Source organism: Macrobrachium rosenbergii, chromosome 4 (assembly GCF_040412425.1).
Source record: "Macrobrachium rosenbergii isolate ZJJX-2024 chromosome 4, ASM4041242v1, whole genome shotgun sequence".
NCBI classification, from domain to species: Eukaryota; Metazoa; Arthropoda; class Malacostraca; order Decapoda; family Palaemonidae; genus Macrobrachium; species Macrobrachium rosenbergii.
This window is the reverse complement of record NC_089744.1, coordinates 35978394-35997831: the sequence shown is the minus strand read 5'-3', so window position 1 is coordinate 35997831 and position 19438 is coordinate 35978394. Positions and strand designations below refer to the sequence as shown.

The window sequence follows — 19438 nt, the reverse complement described above, 5'->3', positions numbered from 1 at the left end:
TCCTTGTAATGGCAAAATGTCTTAGCCGAAATTACATTTCAAGTTGTTACATCACATTCTTTGTTACTCAAAGAGATTTGAATACGATGAAGATAAAAATTTCTTTATTTACAAGACGTTTTATATATTTAACAGCAAATCAAAGCCTTTTCAGTTGAGGTCAATTTTCAATTGGTAAAGACTCAAGAATACTTGTTCATTACTATTTTGACTTACAAAGCCCTTTTTCCAATAGATTTCGACTCTGACAAAGCTGCTGACAAAATTGGGTTCATGATCAAAAGAATCAAAATTCACACACCGAACGCCCTAAACGACCCTACCTATCGCTTCCCTGGAAACTACGGTGTCGAAAAGTTCCTGGAGCTCTTTTCTGAAGAGGATTACGACGCCTTCTGTCTGGCTTACATGTTCACCTACAGGTAAGTGTGAGTTCCTCACATGTATATTAACAAGATTGAAAACAAAGAAACGGTAGTAGCAAAACCTCAACACAACGTACCTCAACGTAACGGACTCCTGTGCTTAACAGCTACGTTATTATGAATACGAGCTTGAACCCGATCCCCTACCAACCCAGCCCCCACCCAGGGCGGACAAACAAATTTGCAGGAGGAGGGTGGCTGTCTCCCCTACCCTCCCGTCCCCCTATCTACTCCACCGGTTTGCATGGGGTGGGTGATTGTGTCATGTTTCCTCTACTGTCACCAGGGGGAGGACAAACAAGATCAGATCCACTTGGACTCTATTATTATAGATGTTTTGCTTTAGATCTGACACATTTTTAGATAAATCTCCTGAATTGAATATTTGCATAAAGTGTAGGTAAGTTTAGGTTATGAACTACGTTTAAGTACTGTTAGCTCTAAGATATCTAAAAATACTAAAGTGTAGGCCATAATAGAGGGTCTTTGTAATATAACAGACTTTGTGACTACTCGAAAATCCAGACCATCAAAGTGTCTGTTAGGTTGAGGTGTTTCTACTACAGTTAGAGTAATGACCATATAAACCAACAGACTTTCAGATGCACTATGGTTGACTGAAGAGCATTTACATCTCGTTGAGATGGAGGGTTGAAAATATGCAATTAATTGTAAAAAAAAAAAAAAAAATAGGTCAGTGAAGATGGTAATCAGTATTTGATGGGATTAACGCAGATATAATAACTAGATCTTTATATATTGTCACTGTTATCTAATAAGTTCATCATTACTTTGTTTCCTTTTCATAATATTCAAAGCTTGTGTTTCATCCTTCAACTGAATCAGATGTATGAACTCGTGAATTACTCTGTGTGACAAATGGATTTTAGATGAAACACAAGTTTTGAATATTATGAAAAGGAAACAAAGTAATGATGAACTTTATTAGATATCAGTGACAATATGTAAAGATCTAGGTATTAAATCTGATTATTATTTTTGGAAGAATATAGATAAATAAGTTCATGAACAAAGAACTTTGAAAATTCATTTTCATTTAAGTGAATTGAAGGGAAACTTGAGGGTAGTTGTTATTGTTTCTGTAATTAGAGAAAAGGACTGGTATTGACGAAAACTGACAAAAGAATTTCATCGGGATGTAAAGAAATTAACTTGATCAAGAACCGCAGAAGACATTCTTGGTTGCTGCAGTTAAAATTCTCTTAGATTAATAAACATATGTGAAAAAATGCTGCATATTGCATGCTGAGCATTGCGCATAGTGATATATGTTTATAAATGTTCATTTTAAGTTGAGATTAATGCTCTGTCATTATTCTTTCAGGGACTTCGAAGGAGGTACCTGGGGTTAGCATGGACAGGTGATCTTAAGAACGCTGGTGGTGTCTGTGAGAAGAACGGGCACTATCGAGGTAGTTTGAAGGTAAGAAGACTATAACAATTATGATGAAGATATGTCATTTGTATATTTAGATCTGCTGGTCTCTTTTGGCACCAAATAAGTGTGCAATTATAATAACAACAATCCCCCCCCTTAACTTCTCGTTTTCTTCCCACTTTTTGGATACGCTTGTCGCCACAAAAGCATAAAACCTCAGTGAAGAACCCGAAGAAAGTCTTGACGTCCATAGCAGGATTCAAACCCGCATACGGCATATCAGAACGGGGTCACGTTAACCACCTGACCACGAATACTGTTTTTTTTTTACGGTCAAATTCAGAATGGAGTAAAATATTTTCTCTTTTATTTTCAGAGTCTAAACACGGGTATCGTTACACTTCTTAACTACGGGAAGCATGTGCCTCCAGCTGTGAGTCACGTGACTTTGGCTCATGAGATCGGCCACAATTTCGGTAGCCCTCACGATCCCGAGTCGGACACTCGGTGCACACCTGGTGGGCCTGACGGAAACTATATTATGTATGCAAGGTATGTACAGTACTTCTCACTCTGTATTCAGGGAGAATAATGAATTTCTTGTCAGCGTCATGGATATTCTATATTTGTGTTATCATGTTCAATTATTAAAGGAAGATTGTGAACTACTACGTAAACATGATCAGAAATTGTGGTTTTTCAAGTTGCTAATGTCGACTGTTTTTGCAAAACGTGTTTTGTTTGTATGCTTGCAAGCACTAGATGCCTTTTCGTACTCGTTCATATTTTTGTTTTTTCATCAGGATATGTTTTCATAAATTACATGTAAGTATGTAACCCACTATACTGTATATATATATGTATATATATATATATATATATATATATATATATATATATATATATATATATATATATATATATATATATATATATATATATATATATATATTTATGTATGTATGTATGTATATATATATATATATATATATATATATTGTATATATATATATATATATATGTGTGTGTGTGTTTATATGTTCATATATATATGTGTATATATATATATATATATATATATATATATATATATATATATATATATATATATATATATATATATATATATATATATATATATATATATATATATATATATATATATATATATATATATATGTGTGTGTATATGTATACATATATGTATCAAACATAATATGCCGGCAAAACACATCGTAAATACATCCATTATTCTATTTATGATGCCCCTGTTGGTATTAAGTATTGAAACAATCACTCTTATTCTTGTACGTACGATAATTTGTCATGTATGTTTCTATGTAGACAGTTCCTAAAGTATAAATTTGGTTTGGCAGAGAGAATTTCATCATTTCTGTAATCCATGCTCGTAACGAAACTTCATTGTTCTGTTTTATTGTAACAGAGCGACATCAGGGGATAAGCAAAACAACAACAAATTCTCGCCCTGCTCGCTGAGGCAGATCAACAGTGTGCTGAATTCGAAGGCCAGAGACACGAAGGGGTGCTTCACACAGCCTCAAGCAGCCATCTGTGGAAACGGGGTGGTGGAGAAGGGCGAAGACTGTGACTGTGGATGGGAAGAGGACTGTGAGGAGACCTGCTGCTACCCCATGAAAACAAACCCGAAGAAAGGCCAGACTCCTTGCACTCTGAGACCCAACAAAACTTGTTCACCTTCACAGGTAAGGAAGTGCGTTCTCCCCGTATGGGGCCAGTGCCGTTAGTGCACCTCACCTGGTTTACTGTACTCGTTAGTTAAGGTTCTTTGCAGTGTCCTTTCGGTCCCGAGCTGCAACCCCTTTGGTTCCTTTTACTGTTCCTCCGTTCATATTCTCTTTCTTCCATCTTACTTTCCACCCCTTCCTAACAATTGCTTCATAGTGCAACTGCGAGGTTTTCTACTTGCTACTCCTTTCAAACCTCTTTACTCTCAATTTCCCTTTCAGTGCTGAATGACCTCATAGGTCCCAGCTTTTGGCCTTTGGCCTAAATTTTATATTCCATTCCAAGTGCGCTGTCTGTCGATCTTGAAGTAATGTATATAAAAAAAGCGGAAATGGTGTTCATTTACATTATTTAATGGAGAGGTCTGTATAATGGAGATCTGTAAATGAATTGCACTTGAGGACTTGAGGTGGTTAATTGAGATGTTTATATAATGGAGAGGTCTCTTTATGAATTGTTCTTAAATTATTAAGTTTATTATTGGTGTTTGGGAAAAATCTGCAGCACTAATGAGTTATTTCTTGTTGCCCCATGTAATTTGGGTAAAGTTACATTACGTGCTGTAACTAATATTGAATATCATGTCTTACAAGCTGTTAGTGTTCTTCTTTAACGTTGAACACCCATTACTTACAGTTCCACCGTCTATTGATATTGCTGTAATTTCGGTTAACCAGTTCAGAAACATTTCCCTCTCAATAACTCACCAAATTTTACCACCAAGTCAAGTCTTATTTGTTGCAGTATATCGAGTCAGTGAAGGAAAATTCGCTTTTGATTGGCGTTCTGTATCTCACAATATGGTATTATATTTCTTTTTCGTGACAGGGGCCTTGCTGTACCAATGACTGCCACTTGAAAGAACGGGACAAGTGTCGAGATGACAATGGTTGTCGAGATGCTTCTTACTGCAATGGAAGGTATCCTCAGTGCCCTCCCTCAACAAATAAACCAAACAAGGTAGGTAGAATGCGGGGTGCTGATGACGTCTTTGTGTTAAACACCACCTGAATGGCCAAACGTTTTCACTTATTAGGAGATCTTTCATTCTAGATATCACCCTGGCATGCCCACATAATTTCACCTTTCTTTTGCGCAGGTTTGGCTGCTTTAGAAATTCAGTCAATTAATTTCAAGGATGCAATTATGTGGTTGTAGATGAAGTTCCGGAAAAATTGTTTCCTTAACATAATTGAATAGTTATTATTATTATTATTATTATTATTATTATTATTATTATTATTATTATTATTATTATTATTATTATTATTATTATTCAGAAGATAACCCATATTCATGTGTTACAAGCCTACAGGGGATATTGACTTGAAATTCATGCTTCCAAAGAACTTGGTATTCATTTGAAAGAATTACAGTGGATGACAGGAAATACAGAAAGAAGAGATCAGTTACTAGTTTGACGAAGTAATGAATTATCCTTTTGTACTATGTCCGCAGCACATTTATTTGATTAGATGGTCAGTTTATACAAAAGCTGAGATAATTCTTAAAACGAGCTCTTCTGCCATGTACTTATTTCTTATCGACGTATTGTTCAGTTACCTGTTTGTGCCAAATATTTATTACATACATTAGTAATGTTTACTCAGTTTAAGCGTTCCGTTGTGACTGCCTCATTTGTGTTACTACAAGTGTATTTTTGAAATACAGTAAGACTTTCATTGCATCAGGTTTGAGACACTCATTTGGGGCTCATTCGTTAATTATCTTTTTCAGACTATTTGTAATGAAGAGTTTGTATGCTACAAAGGTGAATGTTCGGGATCTATTTGTCTGGCATATGGCCTGGAGTCATGCCAGTGCAATCGTAAGCGAGGTGACGCTATTACCAAGTCCTGTGAATTATGCTGTAAACACCCAGGAGAAAATCAACCATGCAAGTGAGTGTGCATTTTTCTTCGGTTGTTGGTCAGGTTTATACTTTAGTAGTAGAGTAGCACCTCGGCTTTTATCAGACGCATTGTGGGTCTGGCTTTCCGATAATTAACAAAGTCTGTTAAGTGACAGAAACCCTGTGTTATAGCTCGTACTTGAATACTTACTAGATATCTTACAGCTAACAGTTATTCCACGCATTTCCTGTCCCAAACTAACTCTGTGTTTATTATTCAGTTTAAGATATTTGTCTAAAAATGTATCACATCTAAAATGATAGCAGAGTAAAAGATAATCGTAATACAATAGTGTAGCTGAGAAATACATAAATCTGTTAATTTGAGGTGTTACTTTTGTTATTGATATACTGTCTGGTATTTGATGTGCTGTTTGAAGGCTGTATTAAGATTGGTTTATGAATTACATTTGAAAATTTTTGATGGGGTATATGAAAAATCCTACGCGATGTAGATTTGAGTTTTGGTACAATACTCAGTAATGAACTTATCCCCTTCAGATCATCTTTTGAATGGAATGATGCTCCCTACGATATCCCAGACATGTATGCAAAAGCTGGCACGCCTTGCAATGACTACAAGGGATACTGTGATGTATTTAAGAAGTGTAGAGAGGTACGTAGAACTGCCTTTAAGGGACGACTTTTAAGAGCTGTACAAATAAATGTGTTTAATTAATGCGCTATCATTACAAGAAATTCACAATAATATGGAAAATTTGACAAACTAACTTTCCTGCAGGTGGATCCATCCGGCCCATTAGCGACTTTGCGCGGTCTTTTATTGAGTGATGAATCCTTAGCCAATCTCCAACGGTGGATTGTTGAACACTGGTATGCCGTCCTCTTCGTCATCTTTGCTGTCATGGTGCTATTGGTGAGTAGAGAAAGTTCTTGCTGGGAGAAAGTGTTCTGAAGTGTCAAAGCACTTCTGTTGGTAAGTAATGGAGAAGGTTGAATAGCTGGTTTATAAGAAGTGTGGGTCTTCTAAATTTGCATGTTGTGCATAGGACTAGCATGTCTCCAAACTCATTCAAATCATTTGTGGGAGCTTATGATTCAATTTTTTTTTCTCCATCATTCGCTGGTTAGATTTTTCGGTAGTGGTTTTAATTTCTTTACGAAGCATGTGAGCATGTGCTGAAAGCTATTCATTACCAAATTTCTCCTGGTAAAAGACTGTCTGGCTAACGATTTTATATTTAAATATCTTTTAAAATCATTTTAACCCTTTGTCAGTAATATATTTAATACAATATCTTGTATAATTGAGTAAGGTGTTGGAATCCCTGTTTGTGAATGCTATTCCTTAACCCTGAACCTAACTTGTTTTCCATGAACTGCTAATACTTAGCTAACACTTGTCTTGTTTTTATCAATAGTTCTGTCTTTATGCTTCTAGCTGTCTCTGTTGATCAACATCCTGAAAAGCCTCCAACCCTACAGTCACTTGTCCTGACTTAGGTTTCCACCTGTCCACCTTTGCAGATGCCCTTGATTGGTATTTGCACCATGGATCCAACTTACAAGGTGGACTTAGAGCCCTCTTACACCTCTTCCTACTCCTTCCACTACCAGGAACAGCAGATCTTGTCAGAGGCTGAGAGCCACGTGGTGACACCACTCATGGGTAGGGTTCCATCCAACCCTAAACACAACTTTTATGCCAACCCACCCAGCAATGTCTGCCTTCACCATATATTAGCTGTGGCAGAATGCACAGCTTCTGCTTGATGTTTTAAAACAATTTCACCTCTGATACTGCTAAAATTTGCTACCTCACATCAGTTAAATCTGTATGAAGCATCACTCATTGGGGCACTTTATCACCATAAGGGAGTTTAAGGCACTCCTTATTAAAGGTTTATGGCACTCCTTTAGAAATACTTTAATTTAGTTCTTCGTGGTATTTTCTCTTCAGCTCTTTATAGATGTATCATTTTCTTTTACTGTACTTCTATTAAATGTCTCGATTTTTTATGATCAATAATATATGAGCATAGGATTCATAATTTATAATATTATATCACTGCTTGATACAGTGTTCTTGACAGATTAATTTATTCTTTTTTTAAGTACTGAAAATAGCACTTAGTTGTTTATGATCTTTCCACAGACCATACAAACTTCAGGTCAAAACTAAGAAATATTATTTTATACATAGTGATGTAGGATCTTAGAAAGATTATGTTTTTCCTCGGGGCCATAAACATATATTTATAATCTATCCCCTTTTGTACTATAATTTCAGCGAAACGGTATACCGAACTTCATAAAAACTCTAAACCTAGTAATGTTGGTCCGAAACTATGGCTCATACATTCAGAAAATATAGTTTGCATAGAAATTAATGTTATGATAGAAAGAAAGGATTTTTACCATTGGACCCTTTAAATTTCTTAGTACCAATTGTTCCTCAAGAAAATATAATAATGTGAGTGTACACATCATTACCAAACTTCAAGTTCCCACAGTACGTAAAAATGTGCTGAACAAAAAGTAATAAATAAAGTATAAAATGTAGGTAAATCCTCGATGAAGGAATTTTTATTACTCTCATCAGAGGTCAAATTACATTCAGTGGCGTATACGCCTATTCAAAGCAGGTATTAAGACTGAGAAGCAATGAAAATTGTACAAAAGTCTGAGCAAGGGTAAGGGTTATACAAATATAAATTCTAGTTCTGTCCTAGTCAGCCGTGTGTTATTCACACTGGTAGTTGTGTGCCCTTAACAGATGGCTGAAACAAAAAGAAGCAGTGTCAGATTGAAATATGAGTGTCTTACAGAATGAAATAATAATTATACTTACTAAAAATTACTAGCATTGTCATCACTTAAATAATCTTTTAACTGCATTATTCATGTAGGATGATAATTTTTTAACAGTACAACTTTAAAATGCATAACAAAATAACATCACAATTCTTACGTGTTGGTAAACAAGTGGTAAATCATATAAGCATCTAGGATGAGATAATAAGAATTGTTGATTAAAAAATTTGTTTGTCAAATTTGGTGAGATGGTTATGTAAGTGAAAGTATAAAGAAAGGTAAGGAAATGAAATGAGACAAAACAGAATGTGTGTCTAGGATTGGAAGGTAAATCACAAACCACTATTCCAGTATTACTAGAAGTCAGTTCATTGAGAAAGGCACTGCATTCCTTACAAAAACTTTTAAAAGCTGTCCTTAAGTTTCTTTTAGTTTTATATTTTTTATTATCCTTTTTTTAAGTAATCATCTTCAGTAATACTTTAGGAAAAGTTTGCTGAATGAGTGTCTACATTTCTCGCTTCCGATATGGTAATATTTCTTTCCCAATAAACCTATAAATAAATTCGATGAACAGAAGATGGTTATATGTAAAACAGATATATAGAGAGCCTATAATTAAGCAAAGTGAAACAAGCATGAACAATAAACTTTATAGTGTACCTTTCCTTGAACTCGCAAAGTCACGGAATTACCAGCTTTAGGCGTTTAACATTGAGGCAAGAAAATCAGTAACACCAAATGAATGAAGCGTTTCTCTGATCAAGAGTTGCTGTAAGTTAGGGCTGTATTGGTGACTTCTAAATTATAACTGATTTAAAACTTTTGAAAGGATGGCCTTTCCGGTTGATGAGGGACTTCATCTAATGTCATTTAACGTTATTATACATCAGGTTTAATGAAATCTGTTGTTGTAGAAGAGAACTCTTAGCAGTTTAAAATTCCAGGAAAACAGAAAAGAGAAAACAGTAAAGTTAAAATGAACTGAGTGAGATTATAAAATGATTGGGGAACTATGAAGACCATTTCCAAAAAACAGTTACAGTATAAACTAAAAACGAGATGGCTTGACATTTCTTCTTCATACATAGGTCCCTTGAAAGACTGACAGTTCTTTAGGGTTTGAAGTCGATTATTTCGTGGCTTTTACCTTTCCGTTTCGCTTCTCATTCTGTTCAAACAAGCATATATAGTATAGTAGAAGTGTGATATTTAGATTGATAATACAGTTGCTTTTTGGGAACGTTATGGGCATTACGGTGGTAAAGTAGTTAGCGAGTGATTTGATCTTGCTAAACGTCAACAAATATCCTAGAAGGGGGTGTCAATCAATATTCAACTGTGGCCATGTTTACAAAGAGTTTGACCACGTCTTTGCTGTTAGACATCATTAGTGGTGATCAATTTATAATTCACTTTTATTATACCCCCATCTTATCCATGCTTAATTTCATGTGGAAATGTATAAAATATATAAAAACTGCTCTTTTGCTTTTCACGTAAGGCAAATAACACTTCTGTTTGAAGTGTAGTGAGTTTTGAGATTCGTAGATATTTCTCATTGGTTTGCTGTCTTCCATGGACTGGGATGTATTTAATAATTATTTGATAATCCTGAAATGAAAGGTATACGAATCAGGCATCCCGTATCCTAATATTTTCAGCCTAGACTGTTATTTTGAAAAATTAAATTTAAACATTTGGGTACGAAGCACATTTTTACCCGCATTAATTAATCAAAATTTAACATATTAACTTAGGATATCATTAACATGTTAACTTTCTGAGGTAATTACTTAGACGATAATTTTTCACTTTGGCTAGCCTTATCCTTTTAACTTTCTGTGATACATAATTACGTAAAGATAACCATTTGCTGTGGTAGCTTAGATAAAATAAAATGAAGTGTCATACACCTTGGAAATATATCATCTGGATTAACTGACTATTTTCCCACGTGATATTTATACTGTCAAATTAAACTGACTTGCTGGATGGTATTTTAGTTGCTTGAAGCTAGTGGCATGATAATACAAGAAAAGTGGGAGAAGAGATAACTTTAAAATACATCTCTAAAACTGTGTGAATACAAGACTCGAGTAGAGGTAGTGATGCATATTCGATTTACAGTCAGTATTTATGGGGATCCTACCATCTCTTTCTTGGTATATTGGTAATCTTGGTACAAATATCCTTGTAGCCTTTAAATTGGGAGCTAGAGCTTTTTAGTCATTTGGAATGAATTCATGACAAAAAAATGTTTTGTTAAATAGTGATAACCAAGGAGTTGTTGTTTGAGTTCGTTGAGGATGTAGTATTTTGTATGCCAGTCATTACCTCTACAGAGCATGTGTGTAGATCGATTTGTTGTTAGTATGCCCGTTAGCAGTAACGCGCAAAGGCATATGAACTGATTTGAGTGAAACTTGGGAAGACATTTATTGGCCGAGTCCCTCTTGATTGTCAGCTTTTGGTTGGGTGTCGATGAAGATTAAAGTATTATTCTTATTTGGTCATAAAAATCACGTCAAAAATATTATCGAATAAATATTTACATCAGAATTCATCAAAATCCGTCAATTTTTTCTCGAGATACAGTGGTAAAAATATGAGTGTACGCGCTCAGTGGAAACAGGTAGAAGAAAAAATATTATTATAAGAGCTTTCATTATTATTATTATTAATTATTATTATTATTATTATTATTATTATTATTATTATTATTATTATTATTATTATTATTATTATTATTATTATTATTATTATTATTATTATTATTATCAATGATGTCACCGCTGCACCTTGTAATATCTGAACCCTGAACCTTAATAGATTTCACTGAGTATGTGCAGGATGACTGTGCCGATAATGTTTAGTTAGACAGTAGTGACTAAGATGTAGTTGCCTGGCAAGAGTTTTGCAATTTCTGATTTCCCTTTCTCATCATTGACCCTGTTTTGTTGGCTCTACTTCCAAAAGTTATTTGACATAGTACAAACGAAGTAAGGGACATTTCTGATAATGTGCATGTAACTACTGTAATGTTATGCTGTGGCTATTACAAGGTTCTGTTTCTTATGTCATAAAATTTATTTTATTACTTATATGTCTTGATGCTGTTTAACCATTCAGTTCTTGTGCTGCTGAAGATCTTTTTCTGGCATAGATAATGTTAGAATAAGGAAGAAACTCTAAATGTATGTGGAAATCTCCCCCCAAAAAAATATTAATTTTATTAGACTTATAAAAGTTTTGTAAATTTATATCAGAGTTTGTAGTCTACAAAGGGCAGAAATTATGTCAGATTAAAAAAAGAACGTTTTAATACTTTAAACCTCATATATTTTTAATTCTTTAAGGGTTTCTACTTTTATAAACGCTGATTAAGCGTGTTTCTGTGGCATCTGAGAATAAATTTAATAAAGAATGCCCGGATGACTCGGTTCCAGAGTAAAAATATCAGATAACTGTTCCATAGAAAAAGAGACGCCACTTCATTAGTGAATGCATCCCGGACTTCCATTCTGGCGATTTTGTAGATTTGTGAAGTGTTTTCGTGGTGCGAATAAGATTTTAAAATTCTCTCTGTCTCCAAGACATTTTTACATTATTAGAATTTCCACATACATCAGTGCATCACTATTTGAGGCTTCAGTAATGTCTATTTTTTATTTTTAGCATGATTGCAAAGTTCTCATGGGTTTCTTTGTGCTTCTTGAATAAATTCAAAATACTAAGAGAATTATCTATTCCTTTTTTCCATATTGTTCTATGTGCTCACTGAATGCCTTTGCTGTCCTCTTGTTGCATGTTCTAGAAGAGAAAATCAAATTCCGATGACGAAAGCGACTGCACGATGGAAACTGTTATCGAACGAAATTTAAGAAAAGATGATGAATGTCAGTCAAAGAATGAAGAAGGTTTGTCTGTAGAAGAAGTGATTAGACTATTTGCTGTAATTGTGTGTGTATATATATAATATATAATATATATATATATATATATATATATATATATATATATATATATATATATATATATATATATATATATATATATATATATATATATATATATAATATATATATATATATATATATATATATATATATATATATATATATATATATATATATATATATATATATATATATATAATTTAATATATATCATTATAGTTTTGTACTATATTTAGAGTTTATCTTTGATACTGTTGTAGATTGGAGGTAATTTTTAGATAGCCATTGTTCATTTTTATGTAGTTCTTTCCATTATGTAATTTGCATTGGTAGCTGTAGGATTAAGAACCTTATTTACTCTTATTTACTCCTTATTTACTCAGTGTAGCTGAAAGTATTTTCTCTCATTATCAGTCTTGCATTGAAAATTATCAGAATTCTGTATTAATGAATTATAAGGACAGATTTTTCTCATTTACAGCAGTGCCTTTGGTATTATCATGTTTATGTCTGGCGATATACTTACTGAATCCTGTGAGTTTTCATTTCTCGATTGCATTTCATCTCTGGAGAAAAAACTTACATCAGACTTATCGTGGTTCCTTGACATGGCGGCTAATTCCATGCTTCAATGAAATTGAAGACTTCACGTAATTGATTTTGCTTATCGTAGCTTCTAAAGATAAATTTTAGTATTTATAATGAAAACTGAGAATATTTATAAGTTTTGCAAAAAAAAATTAAAAATATTCGGCTTCTTTTCCATATAAACAGTATTATTGTTATCAAAATGTAGACTAACACAACGGTGTTGCATGTAATGGTTTAAAGGGTGTTTGCAGTATTTCTCAGACGGGAAATAATGTAGGTTGGTGAGAATCGGAATGATATTCATTGAAATAGTAGATGTAGCATTACTGTAGTTTCTAGAAACTTATTATAGTACTGTATATAAAACTGAAATTTTTGTGGCTTCTATATGCATTTAATTTTTCTCAGTTCCTGAAGCTTCTAATTACAGGAATTCTGCATATCCTTACCATTAGCATTAGTTTCTGTTATTATCGTAACTTATTTTAATCCTGTGGTGTTTTCTGTAAAGTACAAAAGTAATACATATGGTACTAATTTACTCAAAATTTTGTTGCTTGGTCATATTCTGTATGAAACATTTGTACATGTAATGTTCTGGTGATGAAAGATGTTGAAAGTTTGTAACGTAAAGAGTACCATTTTGCTACTTTGGTTATAATGTTACTCACACAACTGTACCTTTTGCCAGGTGGCGATCATCAAAGTGTTCGGGAAGAATCCAAGGAAGAAGAAAGTGAACACCAACAAAACAATCAGGCATAAGAACGATAGTACTGCTCAATACACTGTTCCTGCTGCTGGAGCTACAGCTAACGGAACGTCAGATGCTACTGCCAACCACGTTGTTCACCCAACAGTTGTGAGAACCAACTTACCTTTCAAGAGAAAGGTTAACGAGGTTCGCAGAGCTGCGACTAAAGCTAAGAGAGCAGCTAAGAGTCAGCTCAGTCGTCCGACTAAGAAGTCGAGCCGTCGCCCTGATGGGACTGTTACGTCGCCAACCGAATCTGAAAAGAGTGGCCCGGGTATTGCAGATGGGGCAGCTGTTCCAAGTGGTACTCGTGTTAAAGATAGACTCTCCAGCAGAGTCTCTATTTTCAGCTTTAAGACATTCAGACCAAAATCACTGAGTCCAGATAAACATAAAAGTAAGAGTGCTGATAAGAGAAAATCAAAGAGTGGTAATGACAAAAAATCTAAAGTCAAAAGCTCGAAAGGTCACCACAGGAGCCGCAGTCCTGATAAAAAAAGAAGAGCTGAAGGACGTTCTGCAGAGAGTCCTGATAAGCACAGAAGATCCCGTAGTCCTAACAAAAGAGCTAGCCTTGAGGACGATCGAAAGAAGTCCAGGAATCGCTCTGTGAGTCCTGATAAGGTTCGTCGGTCTGCTAGCCCTGATAAGATGCAGAGACATAGAGCCAGAAGCCCAGATAAGCACAGAAAAATGAGTGAAGGAAACTGGTTAATTAACAAGTTCCTTGCAGATGAAGAGAAGACAGCAAAACCTGTAGTAAATGGTTCACTTGTTGGTTCTCTGAACGGATCTATCAGCTCAGTCAGTGCTGTTTTAGGTGGACCAACCAACAGCCCACAGATTAGCTTGGCTAGAAATGGATCAACACGTGGTTTGCTGACTGGTGACAGCAATAGAGCTAGTCCATTAAGAGGGTTTGTTAATGAAGCTTTCATCAGTTCCCCTCGAGGAGCTCGTACCCATAGTTCCCTCAGAGTTACAAAGTCAGTTAGTCCAGAAGGTTTGGACTTTGACTTTGGGCCTAGTAAATATCGGAGATCGATCAGTATGGAGGCTTATAACAGAACTTGTGTTAGTCCTGATAAGAGAAAACGTTCTGTGCTAGATGAAGGTCTCAGCCCAGACAAAAGAAGGAGATTCAGCAGCCCAGAGAAAACTCAGCGGGTGCCCAGCCCTCCAAAAGAGTACAGGTTTAGTCATTCCGATAAGACTCGTCACACTATAGAAATGGAGAAAAGGCGATCTATGTCACCTCCATCTTCGAAGCCTAATTCTTACTCATCTGTTCCTGAAAGACTTCGAGAAAAGCTTTCTCTAATTACCGCTAGTCCTTCGGGCAGCGTTGCCTCCATCCTGCCTCCTTCAGAGCCTGTGGACACTGTTAGTCTTCATTCCTCAAACCAATCTACTCATTCCATTCGAGGTCAACCCAAAGACTGGGTATGAGTTTTTAAACAATGTGATAAGGACTGATAAGAGAACTATTGCAGTGTTATTACAGCTACAACTCTGATCTAAGTAGTTTCTATGTGACCTTCGTGGAAGTATAATTACAATAAAGTGATTCATTAGTTGTATATGACTGAGGATATAGAATCCATTTTGTGCCAACAACTTTTTTACTTTATTGTTCATGAAACAGAAATTCACAAGTCCACTGTACACGTGTAGTCTCATTCCATATAATGCATTTCACATACAGCTGATGACTGAAGTGATTATCTGTAAACAGTAAGTTGATGCCGTATATTTCCTTAAATGCATATTTGATTTCCCTCATGATTCTTTTTTAATGCATTAAGTATTTATTTGTATTGTGCTTGGGTGAGATATTCTTCTGAAAATGATGTCCTTTATATCACTGTTTTTTTTTTCATTATTATTAACAACACATGCTTTGTGATAATACTTTTGTAGTCTACCTTTGAGTTTATTATGCTCAATGACTTTTTTTTGTGAAAAGGGCAAAACTCCAGTACAAATCTGGATAACGCGTCTCCCAACAGAGATGCCTAATGAAGGTGCATTACTAATTGTCAGAATGTGTGGATCATTTAATTCTCTTGTCCCTTAAAGTGTAGGTTGTAATTTATGTTGCTCATGTAACATGATCTCATAAGATTCTGGACTCCTTCTGTTCTTGTAGCAATTCTTTAAGCTTATAGCTTAAGAATACTACATACTAACTTTTTAATGTGTAAATCTAGCAAAATATTTTAATACTTTTTGAAAGCTATCTAATAGAACACTAGTATGCTTCTGACTAAAGACTTGTGTTGTAGGAACAGTGTGTTAACATTTACGGTAGTGTGTAAAGTTTAAGTCATGAGATAATTCCAGAGGTGACTTAAAATTGGTACAATGATCCTTAGTTTTTCTCATTTACATGATTTGAAGTGCCACAGAGCAAGGCACAGAAGGTATCTTATTGTTGTTGTACATTTCATAAGGATGAATAGTCTCTTGTTAATGTTTACAGTAGTGGAAACAAGATTGTTGGATGTTTTCTGTCAAGTAATCTTACATTGTTTTGGAAAGATTTATGTTGGCGTATTTAGTCCCGTTCTGTATGGTACGGTACCAGTAGATATTAAGTGATGAGTATTGTTTTGATTTACTATTAAACAACCCTCCAGCCTGTACTATAGGAACTAAAGCCGTAAGTACCAAAAGGAACCATGCTTTGCTTTTCACAGTTTCTTGCCTCTTGGTGCTGTCTCATACAGAGTGCGACTAGATAGAACGTCTTCGTGTTGAGGAATGACGTAGTCTCTAAGTTTGGAAGTTTATGATGTTGATTATATTGTAATTAAAACTGGTAGCATTGTAAAAAAAATATTTGTAATTCGTGTCTCATGATCAGTTTTTGACATATTTTGATTCTGCAGAATAGAACAAGGATAGCAAAGTCACGCGTAGTTAATTATTCAAGGGGGTATGGATGTTTGTGCAGAGGACCAATGAATATTTACAAATTTTGCAGTTATTATTTTAAGCAGTACTCTGTATAAACCAAAAAAGGCTTAGAAATGGACAAAACTAGTGGTACAATTTACAACAGAAAAAAGGTGTAAAATGCCTACTTTCTTAGTGACCAACACAATTTACAGAGCTGCAGAATCTCTTTAGTCATAATGGCATTATTATAGACCCAGATCATGGAAAGTGAAAAGATGATATTGCTCTTTATATCTTATTTGAAAATAAAACTTCATATTGTTTGGTAAATTCCCAATGCTACAGAATTCTATTTTTTTTCTATGTCCTGCTGAAAGTCACTAAATATCGTTGCATGGAGAAATATTAGTCTTCTTTCTTGCCTTCTAGAATGTATAATTTTATCATGCAACTGTTTTAAAAACTTGGATCGTGTCTCGTCTCAGTATCACAGTAACTGTCTGCAGTATGGGTGAGTAGACATTGTTAAAGAAAGGGATGTTTAAACACTCTGATTATATTTTGATTTTGTTCTGTGTTAAATCTTGTCTCTACTTTTATACATTTTTTCCCTGGTTCGTACATCATAACTTGATATAGCATGTCCTTCAGGCTGATTTACTGATGTAATGAACATTCTACATGAATATCAGAGTATGAAAGATTCACATAGGAGCAACATGAAGGTTATTCGTCATGCTCACTGACACAAAAGTGCACTTGAAACTTGACTTTGAGAAAGCATTCAGTGATGGGCATTACAAATAGAGTGCAGTTCTCATGAACGCTTCTTCCTCCTAAAGGACACAGAAAATTTGACAGAAAGTTGAAAATTGTCTTTAAATGAAGGGAAAGGAGCTGGTTGCAAGAGTTGCTTAAGGAATATCAAGACCAGACACTTGACTACAAAGAACCTAGTGCCTAATTTTGATGTCGATGTATCTGAGATAATTACTATTTTAGGTAAATCTGGGAAGACCTGTTGGCAGTATAAGATGTTCACGTGTTTATCATAATATATAGAAATACTAAGTACCTCAGTCCTAACATTTCCCATTACGTCAGGTCTTATATGGTTCAGTGTGTTTTATATGTAAAGGCGATTAATTTTCTTAGCTTTATTTTTAGTAGTGTTATTCTCATGTAAAGTTTCCAATCGAAAACTGAGTGTTATTGTTAGTGATGCATAAACAATACACAGAAATAGTTTTAGTTCTCTTGTCACGTGGGATATATTTTATTAACTAAATCATTTGAGTTATTGTTATGAATTTCAAGTTGTGGAGAAATTCAGTTGAATTGTCTCCTATCCAGGAGAAAAAAAAATTCTTCAAGGCTTCCTTGTTACTTTTGGAGTAGTAACAGCCATGATTGGTTAAGTATGTTATGTTGCTTATTAGTTAAAATAAGAGCACAGTATTGTGTCGACTATCTTTGGTATGTAGCGAATACTACGAGTCGTATTACATGATAGCATTACCAAAAACAGAAAAAAACTGTTTGCAGAAAGGAATATCGAAAGATATTAGTGTTTAATCTAATTTTTATTTTTATCATTGAAGTAATGGCAGTAAGACTATTCTTGGTAATATGTGTGAAAAGTCTGAATAGAAATTTGCTTGATAAGGAGATTAACCAGAAAACTAAAGGAAAAGTGTTATAAATCTCTGATTCTTTTGGTTAATATTTAATACCAAGTTTAAAAAGTTAACAGATACAGAAATTTGCTTTGGAACTCCTCTGCTTCCCCGTGAAAGATACGGGATGGAGCAAGAACTGCCATCTCCCCAGAACGTCCTTGAAAATCCTGACAAATACAGTATTACAGTATTAACAGTTCTAGTTCTGTCGTTCTTCAACTATTAGAAATTATTTACTCTATTTTCAGCATTTGATCCTATTGTATAAGAACGCTGAAGACTGTCGATAGAAAGCTTTATTTATGATAGTTTTCAGTTAATGCTACTGGGTCTTAACATTGAGTTTTTATTCTTGTTGTGTCATATATACTGATATATATAGTATGCCTATTGTAATTAATTTCTAAGATTGTATGTAGTTCCACAGTTATTTCTTATTTCCTACGAGAGAACTCAGGATCAGTAATGTACCAGTACGTTAAATGCAGCTTAGATGAAACTGAGAAGAAGTGATAAGAGTGTTATCTCTTATCAAGAGGCCAAGAGCTGCGTCTTGTTAAATGTGTATATACAAACAATGGCTTAATAAAAAAAAAAGTTTTATGTCTTATTGGTTCCTGCCTGGAGTTGGATCACACCAATCACTGATCACTTTGAAGTCTATTTCATAAGAGACATTCTTATGGACACTTGCAGTTCTTGACAGTATTTAAATGTGAAAGCATTGAAACTGTATTCCTATTTTTAAACATCAAAAGATATGATTTAATGGTGATTTTTTGAAATCTGTTGTTGAGTAACTTTCCTCCATGATGACATGAACAGGAATTAACACTACAAGGTTTTGCAATAGGATGTACTACCAGTAACTCTAAGTTCTGACCTGTTTTTACCTCAGCAGTTTTTATAGTTCCCTGTACTTTATACATGCTCTGAGTCCTCTTGCCTTTTGTCATGACAAATGCCAACCCTAGAGGACACACAGGTTTTCATCTGCCATTAGATCCCATTTTCTATATCATGCCATTAAATACTATTTGTACGACATTACAATTTTGACAATAAAACTGAAAATACATATGTAAACTTATTTTTCATTGAATTTTGCCTCGACTATGATATTATGCATATATATATATATATATATATATATATATATATATATATATATATATATATATATATATATATATATATATATATATATATATATATATATATATATATATTTTATATATATATATATATATATATATATATATATATATATATATAT

The 19438-nt window shown here is 34.2% G+C and overlaps 1 protein-coding gene across 1 annotated transcript in view; it reads left to right on the top strand.

Annotated features, from left to right (window-relative positions):
* The window catches only part of Kul (Kuzbanian-like), a 598026-nt gene extending 578778 nt beyond the window's left edge, over positions 1–19248 (top strand). The window contains 10 exon segments of the mRNA XM_067094173.1: positions 236–422; positions 1771–1787; positions 1790–1869; positions 2201–2376; positions 3269–3548; positions 4420–4551; positions 5329–5492; positions 6005–6119; positions 6246–6380; positions 13520–19248. Coding sequence (XP_066950274.1) covers positions 236–422; positions 1771–1787; positions 1790–1869; positions 2201–2376; positions 3269–3548; positions 4420–4551; positions 5329–5492; positions 6005–6119; positions 6246–6380; positions 13520–15031 — 2798 coding nt within the window. The 3' untranslated portion in view covers positions 15032–19248.
* Positions 19249–19438: the final 190 nt, after the last annotated feature.